This window comes from Mercenaria mercenaria, chromosome 9 (assembly GCF_021730395.1).
Source record: "Mercenaria mercenaria strain notata chromosome 9, MADL_Memer_1, whole genome shotgun sequence".
Classification (NCBI taxonomy): Eukaryota; Metazoa; Mollusca; class Bivalvia; order Venerida; family Veneridae; genus Mercenaria; species Mercenaria mercenaria.
In genome coordinates this window covers 25,945,953-25,960,685 of record NC_069369.1, presented here as the reverse complement: position 1 = coordinate 25,960,685, position 14,733 = coordinate 25,945,953, and the positions used below count along the sequence as shown (strand labels likewise).

Here is a 14,733-nt window from a genome sequence, read left to right as displayed (position 1 = left end):
TCTTTAATTTGATATATGTTGGTATTTGAACAGGTTTTTATCATGTTTATTAAACTGACTTATCATTTTGAGATACATGTATATCAATATTCTTGCTAAATATACTGAGCCAATGTTAGCTTTAAAACTATGAACAGCGTCGTTTAGGATAAACGCTTTGTCTACATTTCACTAAGCGTAGCACAATCAACCGAGTGAAAGAAATTGACACTCTCGTCCAATCAGGCAGAGCGTTGCATAAATCTTCCATTTTGAGAGATTATCTATAATGCGTTATTAAGTAGTTTGATTTGCAAACTGAAGTCACGTGACATAGGTAACGAAAACGAATTTAGACGGCGTCGCCGTAAAACCTTTCGCGTCAATGCTTCAGACGCGTGATAAAACATTTATTATTTAACATAATATGCAAAATTGTGTATCAGATATCTGTGTGCACATAAACTTTAAAAATATTTCTCGTGATCTTCTTGGAACCATTTTTGCTTATTCTTGAAAAGTTATACATTTGCGGAGAAAGATTTAAGGTATTATAATTTAATAAAAGTTAAACTCGCCATTTTTGTAAGCAACAGCAGTCTACTGAGCTTAATATTACATTTATATGTAGAAGGTTTACACTAAAAATAAATATGACAAATAATATATATCTTAAATATTAGCTGTTGCATCTCATTGAATTTTTCTTGGGTATACCCAATTCCATCAGTATTTTAATAAAACAATTAAAAAGTTTTACACTTTTAAATGTAAATAAAATCAGACGTTTATGTCTTAAAGCGGCGCCTGAAAATCAAGTATTTCCTTAACCATAAAACCGAACACGAAGGGATATTGTCAAGTCAGCGAGATCTGTATAATGTTTGTGTTCGTTTGCAAGCTAAATAATGGGAAGAGGGGTGTGGTGCAAAACAGATACAGAAGGTGGCAGGCTCACATGACCCCAGGTGTACTAGACATACAGTGCTACTTCTGGACCAATGCGGCCGCTGCTATGTGCAAACGACTCACGGTTTCGTGGTCAGAAAGTGTTACAACTGGACCACTGCTATGTGCAAACGACTCACTAGTAGTCAGAAAGTGTTACAAATGGAATCCTGCATCCGCTGCTACGTGCAAGCGACCCACGGTTTAGTATTCAGAAAGTGTTACAACTGGACCACTGCGACCGCTGATATGTGCAAACGACTCACAGTTTCGTAGTCTCAAAGTGTTACAGCTGGATCACTGCGTCCGCTGCTATATGCAAACGACTCACGGTTTCGTAGTCAGAAAGTGTTACAACTGGACCACTGTGATCGCTGCTATGTGCAAACAACTCACGGTTTCGTAGCCATAAAGTGTTACAACTGGACCACTGCGACCGCTGCTATGTGCAAACGACACATAGTTTCGTAATCTGACAGTGTTACAACTGACCAGAATGGCCGCTGCTAATAGTATGTGCACAAGACCCGCGGTCTCGTAGTCTGAAAGTGTTACTTCTGGACCACTGCCGCAAAGCTGCTATGTGCACATGACCAACGGTTTCTTAGCCTGACAGGGATACTTCTGGACCCTGCAGCCACGCTGCTATGTGCACATGATCCCAATTTCGTAGTCTGAGTGTTACTTCTGTACCACTGCGTCCGCTCCTATATGCACAAGACCCATGTTTTCGTAGTCTGATAGTATTATTTCTTGACCACTGCGTCCGGCGCTGCTACATGCATGTGCACATGACCCACGGTTTCGTAGTCTGACAGTGTTACTTCTGGACCCCTGCGTCCGCCACTGCTAAGTGCACATAACCCACAGTTTCTTCGTCTAACAATGTTACTTCTGGACCACTACGTCCGCCGCTGCTATGTGCAAACGACCCATGGTTTCGTAGTCTGACAGTATTACGTCTTGACCACTGCGGCCGCTGCTATGTGCAAACGACTCACAAGTTCGTAGTCTTACAGTGTTACTTCTGGTCCACTGCGAGAATTGCTACATGTATGTGCACATGACCGACGGTTTCATATTCTGACAATGTTACTTCTTGACCAGTGCGGGCGCTGCTATGTGCAAACGACCCACGGTTTCGTAGTAAGACAGTGTTACTACAATCCACGGTTTCGTGGTCTTAAAGTGTTACTTCTGGCTGGACCACTTCGTCGGCTGCTTTGTGCAAACTACCCACGGCTTTGTATTCTGACAGTGCTACGTCTTGACTACTGCAGCCGCTGCTATGTGTAAACGACCCATGGTTTCATGTTCTGGCAATGCTACTTCTTGACTACTGCAGCCGCTGCTATGTGCAAACGACCCACGGTTTCATAGTCTGACAGTGCTACTTCTTGACTACTGCAGCCGCTGCTATGTGCAAACGACCCACGGTTTCGTAATCTGGCAGTGCTACTGCTTGACTACTGCAGACGCTGCTATGTGCACATGGCCCACGGTTTCGTAGTCTAGCAGTAGTACCTCTGGAACACTGCGGTCGCTGCTTTGTGCAAACGTCCCACGGTTTCGTAGTCTGACAGTGCTTCGTCTGACCACTGCGTCCGTTGCTATTTGCATATCACCGACGGTTTCATATTCTGACAATGTTACTTCTTGACCAATGCGGGCGCTGCTATGTGCAAACGACCCACGGTTTCGTAGTAAGACAGTGTTACTACAATCCACGGTTTCGTGGTCTTATAGTGTTACTTCTGGCTGGACCACTTCGTCGGCTGCTTTGTGCAAACTACCCACGGCTTTGTATTCTGACAGTGCTACGTCTTGACTACTGCAGCCGCTGCTATGTGCAAACGACCCACGGTTTCGTAGTCTGACAGTGCTACTTCTTGACTACTGCAGCCGCTGCTATGTGCAAACGACCCACGGTTTCGTAATCTGGCAGTGCTACTGCTTGACTACTGCAGACGCTGCTATGTGCACATGGCCCACGGTTTCGTAGTCTAGCAGTAGTACCTCTGGAACACTGCGGTCGCTGCTTTGTGCAAACGTCCCACGGTTTCGTAGTCTGACAGTGCTTCTTCTGACCACTGCGTCCGTTGCTATTTGCACATCACCCACGGTATCGAATTCTAACAATGTTACTTCTTGATTACTGCGGCCGCTGTTATGTTCACACCAATGCACGGTTTCGTAGTCTGACAGAATTACTTCTAGACAACTGCGTCCGTTGCTATCTGCGCGTCACCCGCGGTTAAGTATTCTGACATTGTTATTTCTTGACCACTGTGACCTTTGCTATGTGCACACGCACCACGGTTTAGTTGTCAGCCATTGGTACTTTTATACCACAGCTTCCACTGCTATGTGCACACGAGATGTTTAGATATCTAGTCTGACGTGAATATAGAGTATACCACTTACTGCCAGAACCTTGGGATTTGTTTTAAATATCATTACATTAACTCAACACTTACAGGGACTTATATGTTAATTATATAACTGTGAAAGGGTATATGACATTAACAGTAAAACTGACAAGTTGAACGTAACTGACAACGTAACAGATATATCACTGACAAAACTATGCATACCTTTTTTACCAGAGTCCAAAATTACGTTTTTTCTTATAATATAGAATTCCAATATTTTTTCAATATCTATTAAAATTTAATATTATGTGAATTCTCATCTTTTGGCCATACAGAAAACTGCATTTCCGTAATAACCGGAAAGTGCCGATATCTCATACGGAGAAAACATAATAGAACGGAAAGGGCCAATTGTCATGATAGAGCGTGCAAACTATGCATCGCCCTCTCTCACAACTAGACGATTGGTGGAAGGGTAGAACAGACAGGTGTCTTCCCTAAATTCTACAAAAAATGCCATACGTCTTTACATGGAACGATATAACTTAGAAACGAATAAACAAATTGTGAATTTATCATTATGACCCTTAAGGCCAAATACCGCAGTTCTAACATCATCAGCAATTGTTAACAGGGCCATTATTGGGGAAATATTATAGAAATCATACATACAATTTGAAAATATCGTGGTTTATAACGTGCTGATATAATAACAGTTTTTATGTAATGCCACGAAAAAGAATATGGGCCTATCTTATCAAGATATTTACGAGAATATTTCTCGTATCTTTCTCGTAAGTCTCTCGCAACGTTCTCATAAGTCTGACAGGTGTCTTATGAAAATTATCGTAGCTATGATCCTCGTAAAGTTACGAGAGGGTCAGGGGTCTCGTAAATATTTATGATATCGTAAATAAAATGGCGGCATCCGTGTGAGCAACCATGGCGAAACTTTCTGTCGAAAATACTGCAGATTGTTCAGCAGTAAAACTTGATTTTCCGTGTACATGTTGCACAACATTGGATGAACTACGTCATCGATCATACAAATGCACGCGCTTTGGGTCAGTGCGACACGAAGCGGAAGCGAGTGTAAAGGAAATATTGAGCACATAAATTCTGTTTATCTTCGCTGTTTCCTGTGTTGACAGATCAATTACAACAGTTCGGCAATAATGCTGGGTGTGGAACTGGGAATTATGCAAAAGCATTCGTTGATATGGGCGTCGGTCAGATAACGATTTTGGACGCGTCAACTGGAATGTTAGAGAAAGCTAAATCCAAACTTGCTGACTACATGGCGAGGGGAGTGGTTAAAGAGGCTATTGAGGCAAAGATGCCTCCCATCCCGTTTCCAGATGAATCTTTTGATGCTGTCGTATTTAATTTGGTTTGTAGTTTTGTGTTATTTAGTAAGTAATAAACTGCTCTGAAATTATGCCTGATTTCGTCGACATTTTGTCTGGGTAGAATGCGACACACAGATACTGATAACTTTTCAAGATATATCAAAATGTAAATAAAAATTTTAGTATAAAAGTTGCAACAAACTCTTTAGTGTTTTATGTTTTTAAATATTCGAAGTACAAATCTAATTAACTTGAATTGCTTCATACATCATCAGTGGCCACTTGTGTTAAAGAGGCACTTACCTGAAGCAAACAGTCAGCTAGCAATCTAAACTGACTTTCTGAGAAAAAAATCTAACTGACTAAAACCGTTATCTGCCTTAAGCAGTGGCTTTTCTGTTGCATCGTTGAATAGCTGGTTAACAAAGATTTGATTTTAATACATTGTAAAAAGACACAGAACTTCGATGTAGAATGAATACATTTTTTTCTATTTAAAATAGGTTTTGAATCATCTAGACATAGATAATCCTGCTTTTCCGAATAGTGTGAAGACACTGAAAGAGTCTGTTAGAATCTTACGACCAGACGGGCTGATTATTATTTCAACAGTCCTTACAACAACGGTTTCTAGGATCCAGTGGTTCTCTCAGCTGAATATGGAAATTACGAATCGATATAACGCATCAGTTATGCCTTCACTGGAACAGTTTGAACAAATGTTTGAAGATGCTGGTATCAAGTGTATACAAAAAATAAACACATTGGGTGCAGATATTATCAAAAATTATTACAACTTAGATGATATTTTAGACGAGTCCCTACGTGCACCCCGTCCATACTGGACATTTGCAACAAAAGAAGAGGTAGCTGATGTTGTTCAGAAAGTCAAAGCCTTAAAAGCTAAAGGAGAATATGAGAAATGGGTCAAGGAACATGATCTCACTAGTACCACAGGTGTTGTCACCATATTCTTTTGTAAACCAAATTAAGGTTACATGTAATAAACAACTTAAGTAGTCCATAGACAGAATAATCACATATCTAAACTTATATAAAGCAGTACCGTAACTACACAGAGGCACATCGAAGCAGCTGCTTGTGTGTTTTATTTTGAGCAAGTTACATTTTAAACATAAATATTTGATATAAAGACTGGAGAGATGCATATTAACTACACCAAGAATGATTTGTAGCCTACAGGTTTTTACTTTTATAAAAAATATGCCTCACCAGATCTAATATTATTTTCTTATAGATCTAAGAAGATGAAATAAATTTATTATCTCACCTTCGTGGCGGCATATATAGAAGTTGCAGGGTCCGTCTATCCGATGTTCGTTCGTTCGTTTGTTCATCATTCGTTTGTTCGTCCAAAACTCGTGTCCAGTCTGTAACTTTGTCATCCATCAAGAAATTTGAATATCAAATGTATTTTATTCCTGACTCTGTCATCCTTGAAGGCATTCTAATATTACATTGCAAAAATATATTCCATAATGAGATGACGTGTCATGCCCAACATCCAGGTTCCCAGCCCAAAGGTTAAGGTCACAATCAGAGATCAAATGTCAATAGTTTCTTCCCGTCCGTAATTCTGCCAACCATCAAGGAATTTCAATATTTTTGGCAAAATATGTTTCTCAGAATGAGTCAACTCGACATGCACAACACAGATTGATCAATGTCACACTCAGAGGTCAAATGTCAATGGGTTGTTTTCCTAGTCTGGTCCATAACATATACGTTATAAAAAATAACTGAAAAAATATTTCCCAAAATACAGCATGTCAGTTACCACTTCCATTCAAAAGAAGCAGGAGGTGGTGGTGGCATGCACCTTATTTATCACTCATTTATCCAAGTATTTTACCTGTTATATTTATTTCTCTGTCTTTTTAGAATGCGTTTGTATTGTAAACTGTTATTGTGATACTCAGATCATATTATAGTTCCATGAAAAATGCATAGCCTGATTTTCTCACTGGGTTAGACACTAATTCAGTTGTGTTTGTTGTGTAGAGGCTTATTCAACAATAAATCCAACAAAAAGTTACGCATTTTGTTTGTCTCTTGTACTTATTCGCATCAGTCGTGTGTATTTTGGCATATAAATAAGAGCATGTTTAGCCCACAATATTCACAATTTGTCTTGCAGAATTTTTACATTACAGTAATCCCGCAAAGTACCTGTCCCCCAATTGTCTAGGTGAGTTTTTAGAGTTCACTTGTTACGAGTTTTTGTCTGGTGTTGCTTTAATTCGCACCACTTTGTCTTAGGGAATTTCAAACTTTCTCAAGGAGGATTGTTTAAACTCTATCTCAACCTATACTCTATTATTCAGGCTAGTAGTATGTGTATTTTAACATGAATAGTCTGAAGTGGCTTTAAAAATTCTCGGAGCGGGGATGCTTGCCCCAACCACTAAATGTACCTCAATTAACCAGGCTAATAAGATGTATTATGCTGATCTGATTTGCTAAGACTGTTTTAGGTCCAGAATGACTTTAAAATTCCCTATTATTCTTCTCTGGCAGGAGCCCATTCCCTCTGTCCCAACCCATACTTCAATTATTATTCCCCACGAATGCGGAGAGAAATTGTTTCCACGATCACTTCATCGACTTGCCCGTTAATTTTTTACAATCTATAAATTCCCATATAACAGAGTAAGCCATTTATAGATCTTCATGAAATTTAACACAAATATAGATCTGTATAAGGCAGTAGGGGCCTCCATGGCAGAGTGGTTAAGATCGCTTAGTGACTTCAAATTATCGATGTGGGTTCGAACCTCACTCGGGGCGTTGAATTCTTCATATGAGGAAGCTATCCAGCTGGCTTACGGAAGGTCGGTGGTTCTACCCAGGTGCCCGCTCGTGATGACATAATGCACGGAGGGGCATCTGGGGTCTACCTCCACCATCAAAGCTGGAAAGTGGCCATATGACCTTAAATTGTGTCGGTGCGACGTTAAACTCAACAAAATAAAATAAGTAAGTATAAGGCAATGGTGCAAGCATATCTTTCATCAGGATCTTAACAGTAAACAAAGTTATTGCCCTTTAATTGCACCTAGAGCATAATTGTTCTAAAACTCATAAATTCCCACAAAATTATTATTATTATTATTATACCAGATTTTCATACGGAATATACGTTCAAAGGCGCTTTACAACTAAACATGTGACATATCGCAGATATGTAGGAAAATAACAAAACATGACATATGCAATCACAAAATTGAAACTGAACAATTTGATTAAACGCCTTTTTCATAAATGATATATTCAATGGCGTTGTACATAATAATAAAAATAATAGTTATTACAACAATATCATCAATGAACAATGATAATATTTACAGCCTTATTGTAACAAACAGCCATCACCGCACCCCTCCCCTTGAGGTCGATTTACCCCTATTGCCAATACCAGTGCTTTAAGCACCTAGTACGCCCAGACGTGCTGCATATAGAGGTTCAACCCCCCAGTTAATGGTGCCATCATGTACTGTATTAGATAGAAATACCACACACTTCAAGTAAAACTCAAGTCTTGCAAAAAACACACACACAGAACGTCATATCACTTAAAATGTGACATGAAGAAATAAAAGATGAATTGTCAATTTAGTTAATTACATGATGAATTGTACAGTTAAGAGATCTTCGTCAGCGACGAATGACTTGCCGTAGTTCTGTATCACAAAAATAACGATGGCATATTTATTATGGGTAGAACAGTCACAGTTGGTATCTATGTGTTGTAGAAAATTTTGAAAAGGTGTGTTTTGAGAGCTCTTTTGAATGAATTAAATGATGAGTCTTTTCTGAGATTGTCAGGGAGAGACTTCCATAGTTTTGCGGCAGCAACTCTGAAACTTCTATCCCCGTAGGTAACCAGTCGACTTTTTTGTGGCACAAGGGTTGTTGCTGCACTTGCTGACCTCAGATTTCTAGTTGGCACGTACACCTCTAGTAAGTCTCTCATATACACCGGCGACTGTCCATGCAAGACCTTGAATGTTTGAATGAGAATTTGATTCTGTCTTGTATTTGAAGCCAATGAAGATCTTTAAGGATTGGTGTTATATGTTCAAAACGGGTTGTTTTCGTAATAAGACGTGCAGCTGTGTTTTGGACATTTTGCAGTTTGCTCGTTGTTGATTTTGGCACGTCATACAAAAGAGCATTGCAGTAATCTAATCGTGAGATTACAAGCGAGTTTATAAGGGTTTTGGTGGCTTCAGTTGTCAAATATGGTCGAATATGACCAGTGTGTCGTATTTGGCCGTAGCATGTTCGAGTCACAGAATTAACATGATGGTCCATGTGCATGTTCGAATTAAACGTAACACCAAGGTTTCGAACAGTTTTTGATGGTCTTATGCTCGTTTCGCCAACTTTCAGTTCTAGATTTTCAACATGTTTGGAGTGTTTTTTACTCGAAAAAAGAATTACTTCAGTTTTGTCTGCATTCAATTTTAACATGTTTGAATTCATCCATGAGATGATTTCTTTTAGGCATTGTTCAACTCGTGTGATTGTGGCTGTCTTTGATGCTTGGTCAACTGGTTTAAACGATAAATAGAGTTGGGAGTCATCTGCATAAAAGTGGTGGTTTAGACCGTGGCCCAGAACAGATCCTTGAGGAACTCTGAATTTCATAAGGACTGGTTCAGAGAGTTTGCCATCGATTCATACTGTTTGGTAGCGGTCTGTTAGATATGATGCCAAACATTGAAGGGGTTTATCGGCGAATCCAAAGTTAAATTCGAGTCTATGAAGAAGGGTGTTATGGTCAATGGTGTCGAATGAAGCCAAAAGGTCCAACATCACAAGTACTGTGACGTCACCTTTGTCTAGGGATTCGAGAATGTCGTTCTGAACTTTTAACAATGCGGTTTCAGTTGAATGAAATTTTCTGTATGCTGACTGGTTTATTTCATGTAATTGATTGTTTGTCAAATGTTCCTCAATTCTTCTGTTTACTACTTTTTCAGGGTTTTTGAGAGGAATGGCAGATTGGAAACAGGTCTGTAATTCTTGAGTGTATTTTGATCAAGACTTGGCTTTTTTAACAATGGTCTTATTCGTGATGTTTTAAATGATTCTGGCACGATTGCACATTCTAGAGAGATGTTAACAATTTTCAATATTGAGGAGGAGTTCGTTTATACAAGATTTCAAGAGCCATGTAGGAAGAGGGTCTAATTCCCATGTCTTATTAGCTGACTGTTGAACAAGATTTTTTACCTCCTCTTCTGTTGCTGGACTGAAACTAGCCAAACGCGCGGTATCACATAGTGCTATGCGTCCGTCTTCTGGAGTTACTGATTCACTCTGAGCATGGGATGCAATATTAGCTCTGATTTTTTTCTATTTTATGTATGAAGAAATCGCTGAACTCCTGTGCTAGTTCTTCTGGGTTCTTGCCTGATGGAAGTGCAGCTTCACCTGGACCGTTCAATAAATGTTTCGTAATTTTGAACAAACATTTTTGGTCTCGTTCACTTGATTCTACTTTCTCTGAGTAATAATCAATTATTGCCTTTTTTAACATTTTGTTAACAATCGCGCATTGGTTTCTATACATTGAATGGTCAACGGTGAGTCCTGAAGTCTGCCATTTACGTTCTAGTTTACGTTTAAAATGTTTGGCGTCGTGGAGCTCCTCCGAGAACCAGGGGCAAGATGGTCTTAATGTGATGGTTTTGGAACACAAAGGCGCATGATTGTCAATTAAAGCTGAAAGTTCACTGTTGTATAGTGAGACAAGAGTTTCTGTATCTGATGTACTCTGTGACAAATTCAAAAGATCGGGTGATAGAATATCAGCTTTGAAAGTGTCAACGTCAATCAAACGGGGTTTCCTGTATGTCACAGTTCTTTTTACCGGAGAGGGTTTCGCGGCAAGTGCATTTAACATTACCGCGAAATGGTCCTTGGCTATTTTTCCGGAGCTATCTGATAACCCAGGATCAGTCACTACTACTGCCGATACTGTTTTATCCATGTCTCTGGTGATGACCACGTCTAGGGTATGACCGTGGACGGACCCTTTTACATGTTGATACATGCCACAAGATTGTAACACACTGTTAAATTTGATGGTGTCACGATCAGAAGGAATGTCTAAATGAAAATTCAGATCGCCAGTTATGATGATATTCTTGTCAACTGCGGCGTATTTTGACAAGAAATCTGGCCACTCGGTATCCAGAAAATCATTCGTATTCAAACCATTTTCTTTTGATGGAGGAGGTCTGTAAATAACGGCCATGAGCAATGTGTAGTTGTTGATACTTACATTACACTCAATATGTTCAAATGTTGAAAATGTATTGTCACTAGTTGAAGAGACTACCTTTACATCTATCACCGATCTATAAATAAGGGGCACCCCACCTCCACGCCCAATACCAGGGCGTGGCACATGCTTGATTTTGTACCCATCAGGTAACAGTTCACCTAGACATGCTTTATCGATGGAGGTGCCTAACCATGTCTCAGTCACAGCAATAAGATCTAGATCGTTCGAGATAATAAAGTCACTGATCGCTGTCGTTTTGTTTTTCAAAGATCTTGGGTTAATGCAACACATTTTTATATTTTTCTGGCCTTTAACTATTGATTGAGTCTCATATTTTATGTGGGATAAATTCATTTTCCAATCCAGCACTTCTTTGTTGATTGTTTTCTTATGCTTTGGTCTTTCTGTTGATATTACAGTTGGAATTGCCTCAGGTAATGTTCTAATATTGTCCACTTTAATCCCTTTATTGATATCCCAATTACGTTTAAGTTGATTATTACCACCTCTGGCAGATCTGTAAATCAAAATATCATAATCCTTTAATACAGTAACATATTGATTAATCTTCATGAAACTTCATACAATTATAGAATACTTTAGGGCAAAGTTTTTGCCCTTGATTTTTTTAAAGAAAAATGAACCAACAAACCGTTGCACGGTCTATTTGTACATAACTTGTGTATATATAGAAAATAAATATATTTTAAAACAGAGTTTTCACATTCACAAAACAGCCTATTCGGCGGGGATATAAATTCATTGAATTTGCGTATTAAGACTTGTTGTATCATAGATGTTAACCCCGATTGAGTGTACTTGTTAAAATGATTGCCCAAGCCCCATTTTTCACTAAACATTTTTCGGTTTAAGCTGAGTTTGAGATTGAAATTTTGATTGCAAAATTTACTGTTAAGAATAAATTCAAATGATACTTACCATCAAGACTGGATAGTCACTTGAAAAAGGTAATTTATCTTCTCCTTCCCTCTGGGCCCGCCCGCTTAGCTCAATAGGGAGAGCGCAGATCTACGGATCGTCGGGTCGCAAGTTCGAGCCTTGGGCGAGGCGTATGCTCTCCGTGACGATTTGATAAAATACACTGTGTCTGAAATAATTCTTCCTCCACCTCTGATTCATGTGAGAAAGTTGGCAGTTACTTACGGAGATCAGGTTTGTACTGGTACAGAATCCAGGAACACTGGTTAGGTTAACTGCCACCAGTTACATAACTGAAATACTATTGAAAAACGGAGTTAAACCCAAAACAACTAACTAACCTTCCCTCCGGAACGTGCATCGCGGAAAAGGCACAGGGCATCGACGGTTATAGACTATAATTATACTGGGGTGCAGCCGTTGGTGTCCCGTCTAAGACCAGAGGGAGTGGCTCTACAAAGACCTTGGGGCGACGAGTTTGGGTCATACATACTCTCGATAACTCTGTACGTGGGAATCATCCAACTGTACAACAAAAAAGGCACCGGCCAACCGATTCCAGTAACTCGTGCGGTATATTCGGGACCTCTTTTTGGCGTTAGACGGCACTGACAGGCAACTATGAACTCTGTTGTAGTCATCTTCGCAGGACACTTCAGAGTGGCACAGATGTGTAGACCAGATAGAAGAGGCTACAAGTACACCGGCATACAAGTTTCTCAATCCCTACGCTCAACGTGGGGTGTGAGAGGGGAGGGATATGATCACCAGCGATGGAGCACCAGCCTGCACATTGCCTCGATAAACAGATCTCTATCGTTTAGGTCTCATTGGCCGTGACCAATTTTGGCTTCCAAATTATTTGAACTTTTTGGCTTATTGATAATAGTGTAGAGGTAAATTGTTTTCACGATTGGGCTCTAAAAATCTATTTTAATGGCATTCTTGGTGACATGCCGAGGGGTCCGTACTCTTACCTAGATTAATGCTATATACTTTGGCTTTACGGCCGGATGGACCCCTATTAAGCATACGAACACGCACGCGTACGCACACGGACACGCACACACTCGTACTCACACACACGCGCACACGCACGCGCACGCACACACATACACACGCACACACACACACACACACACTCACATACATTTGTACTTTTTAAGTAATCTGGTTGCTTTTTGTTGTATGTATTGTTATTTTCACCGTTCTATATGTCTCTTATTTATTCTAAAATTGAATGACCCTTTATATGTTTTTAATGCTTCGATGTATATTTGTATATATTTTGTAAATGGAAGAGACTGAAATAAATAAATAAATAAATAAATAAATGAATGAATACAATTATTGCTAGTACAAAAAACAACGACCATACTTCGCAACACGATCACAATAAGAAGTAGTAATTTGAAAATATGGCACCGCATTTGATCTGGTAAAAGTAAGTCTTATACATGACATCCTACATTAGGATAACTTGTATTTACATCGAAAAGTCTTTGACAAATGGGACATTACATGTCTAAAAATACTATATTTCCATATTGAGGCAATATTTTCTAACCATATTGTATGAATGCACTTAGTAATAACTGAAAAAAAAAAACGGAAGTTCTATATATAGATATAATCAGAAACACTTCCATAAATGGCGTAATTGCGTGCATGACGATCCCACAATATAAACAATATCTTTATAGAGATTGCAACTTCTACGTATTGTACAGGTCTTAATTACTCTGAAGCATAAGAGATGCAAGTAAAAGTATATTATGACCGAAAGGGCGATTATATACTATTGTTATATATGATTGGGCATCTGATGTTTGCTATGAGCTCAATTCGATAATTCATAAATACATTTGTATCAAACATAAAAATATTTTTCTTTGCTACTGATACACCCTAAATAAGTATTTTAGGAAAAACATAATTACATAAAGGTCAGTGATATGAAAACGGAATAAGTATACATTATATCATATATATTGACCATACTATCTAAAATGACTAGAGAGGACAAATATGCTGCTTTCTTAATTTAAAACAATGAATGACTCTTTTTAAAATAGCGCCGTCTTCCGCTGTCATATACACACTGACATTTCTAGCAGCTGTAAAATCATGTTAACTACATTTGCGTCATGGGGAAGAGGAATAAAACCTGAAATCAATTTATTTCACAACATACTGCACTTTTAAGATCAGCCTTGAAATGAGACACGACTGTCCGACAGTGTACTAAAGATCATTCGTAATGAGTGTCAGTCTGACTTTACGTTGCAGTTTCTAGGATTCTTTGGGGTAAATCAGAATATGTTAAGATGTTAAAGAGTTTCATGTTATTTCATGTATTTATAAAAAAAACTTTGATGTTTAGGAATTGTCAGACTGATCGAACTCGTTTCTCCGTTGCATTGGATAGCCATTTTGGTCCACAAATTTGAAGACAGTTAACAATACACATTCATCTGGAGGAAGGAATATCAATTATAAGGCAGTCACGATTATATTTATTTTAGAAGCAAGTTATTTTCCTGTATTCATACAGACGAGCAGTCAAAATTAAGATAATAAAACAACAATTTCTGAATATTTGAAGACGTATTCTTTACTATCTTAAGCTCTACCTGGATTTTAGTAAGGCGCCAATTCGAACAAATTTACAGACGCAACATGTAGAAAGTCATGAAAGCATCTAAACGTCGTCGGCGAGGTATGTCTATTTTATGATGTCATTTAAGTAACAACTTAAAAAAAACTTATTTGACGTCATCTAATGAAATATTTGGGGACAGTTTTAAAATATTCTTAAGCTTCAGAAAAA

General features: G+C 38.7%; 1 protein-coding gene across 1 annotated transcript; it reads left to right on the top strand.

The window, feature by feature from the left end:
- Nucleotides 1–4,153: 4,153 nt before the first annotated feature.
- On the top strand, nucleotides 4,154–5,690 carry LOC123546751 (ubiquinone/menaquinone biosynthesis C-methyltransferase UbiE-like). The gene is made up of 3 exons (XM_053550469.1): nucleotides 4,154–4,190; nucleotides 4,451–4,689; nucleotides 5,152–5,690. The coding sequence occupies exons 1-3, from the start codon at nucleotides 4,154–4,156 to the stop codon at nucleotides 5,638–5,640; spliced, it is 765 nt and encodes a 254-aa protein (XP_053406444.1). The 3' UTR covers nucleotides 5,641–5,690.
- The last annotated feature ends 9,043 nt before the right edge of the window (nucleotides 5,691–14,733 follow it).

Coding starts and splice junctions, on each gene's coding strand:
- LOC123546751 (XM_053550469.1), top strand. CDS start 4,154: ATGATCCTCGTAAAGTTACGAGAGGGTCAGGGGTCTC. Junction 4,191..4,450: donor ACGAGAGGGTCAGGGGTCTC/GTAAATATTTAT, acceptor CTGTGTTGACAG/ATCAATTACAACAGTTCGGC. Junction 4,690..5,151: donor ATGCTGTCGTATTTAATTTG/GTTTGTAGTTTT, acceptor TATTTAAAATAG/GTTTTGAATCATCTAGACAT.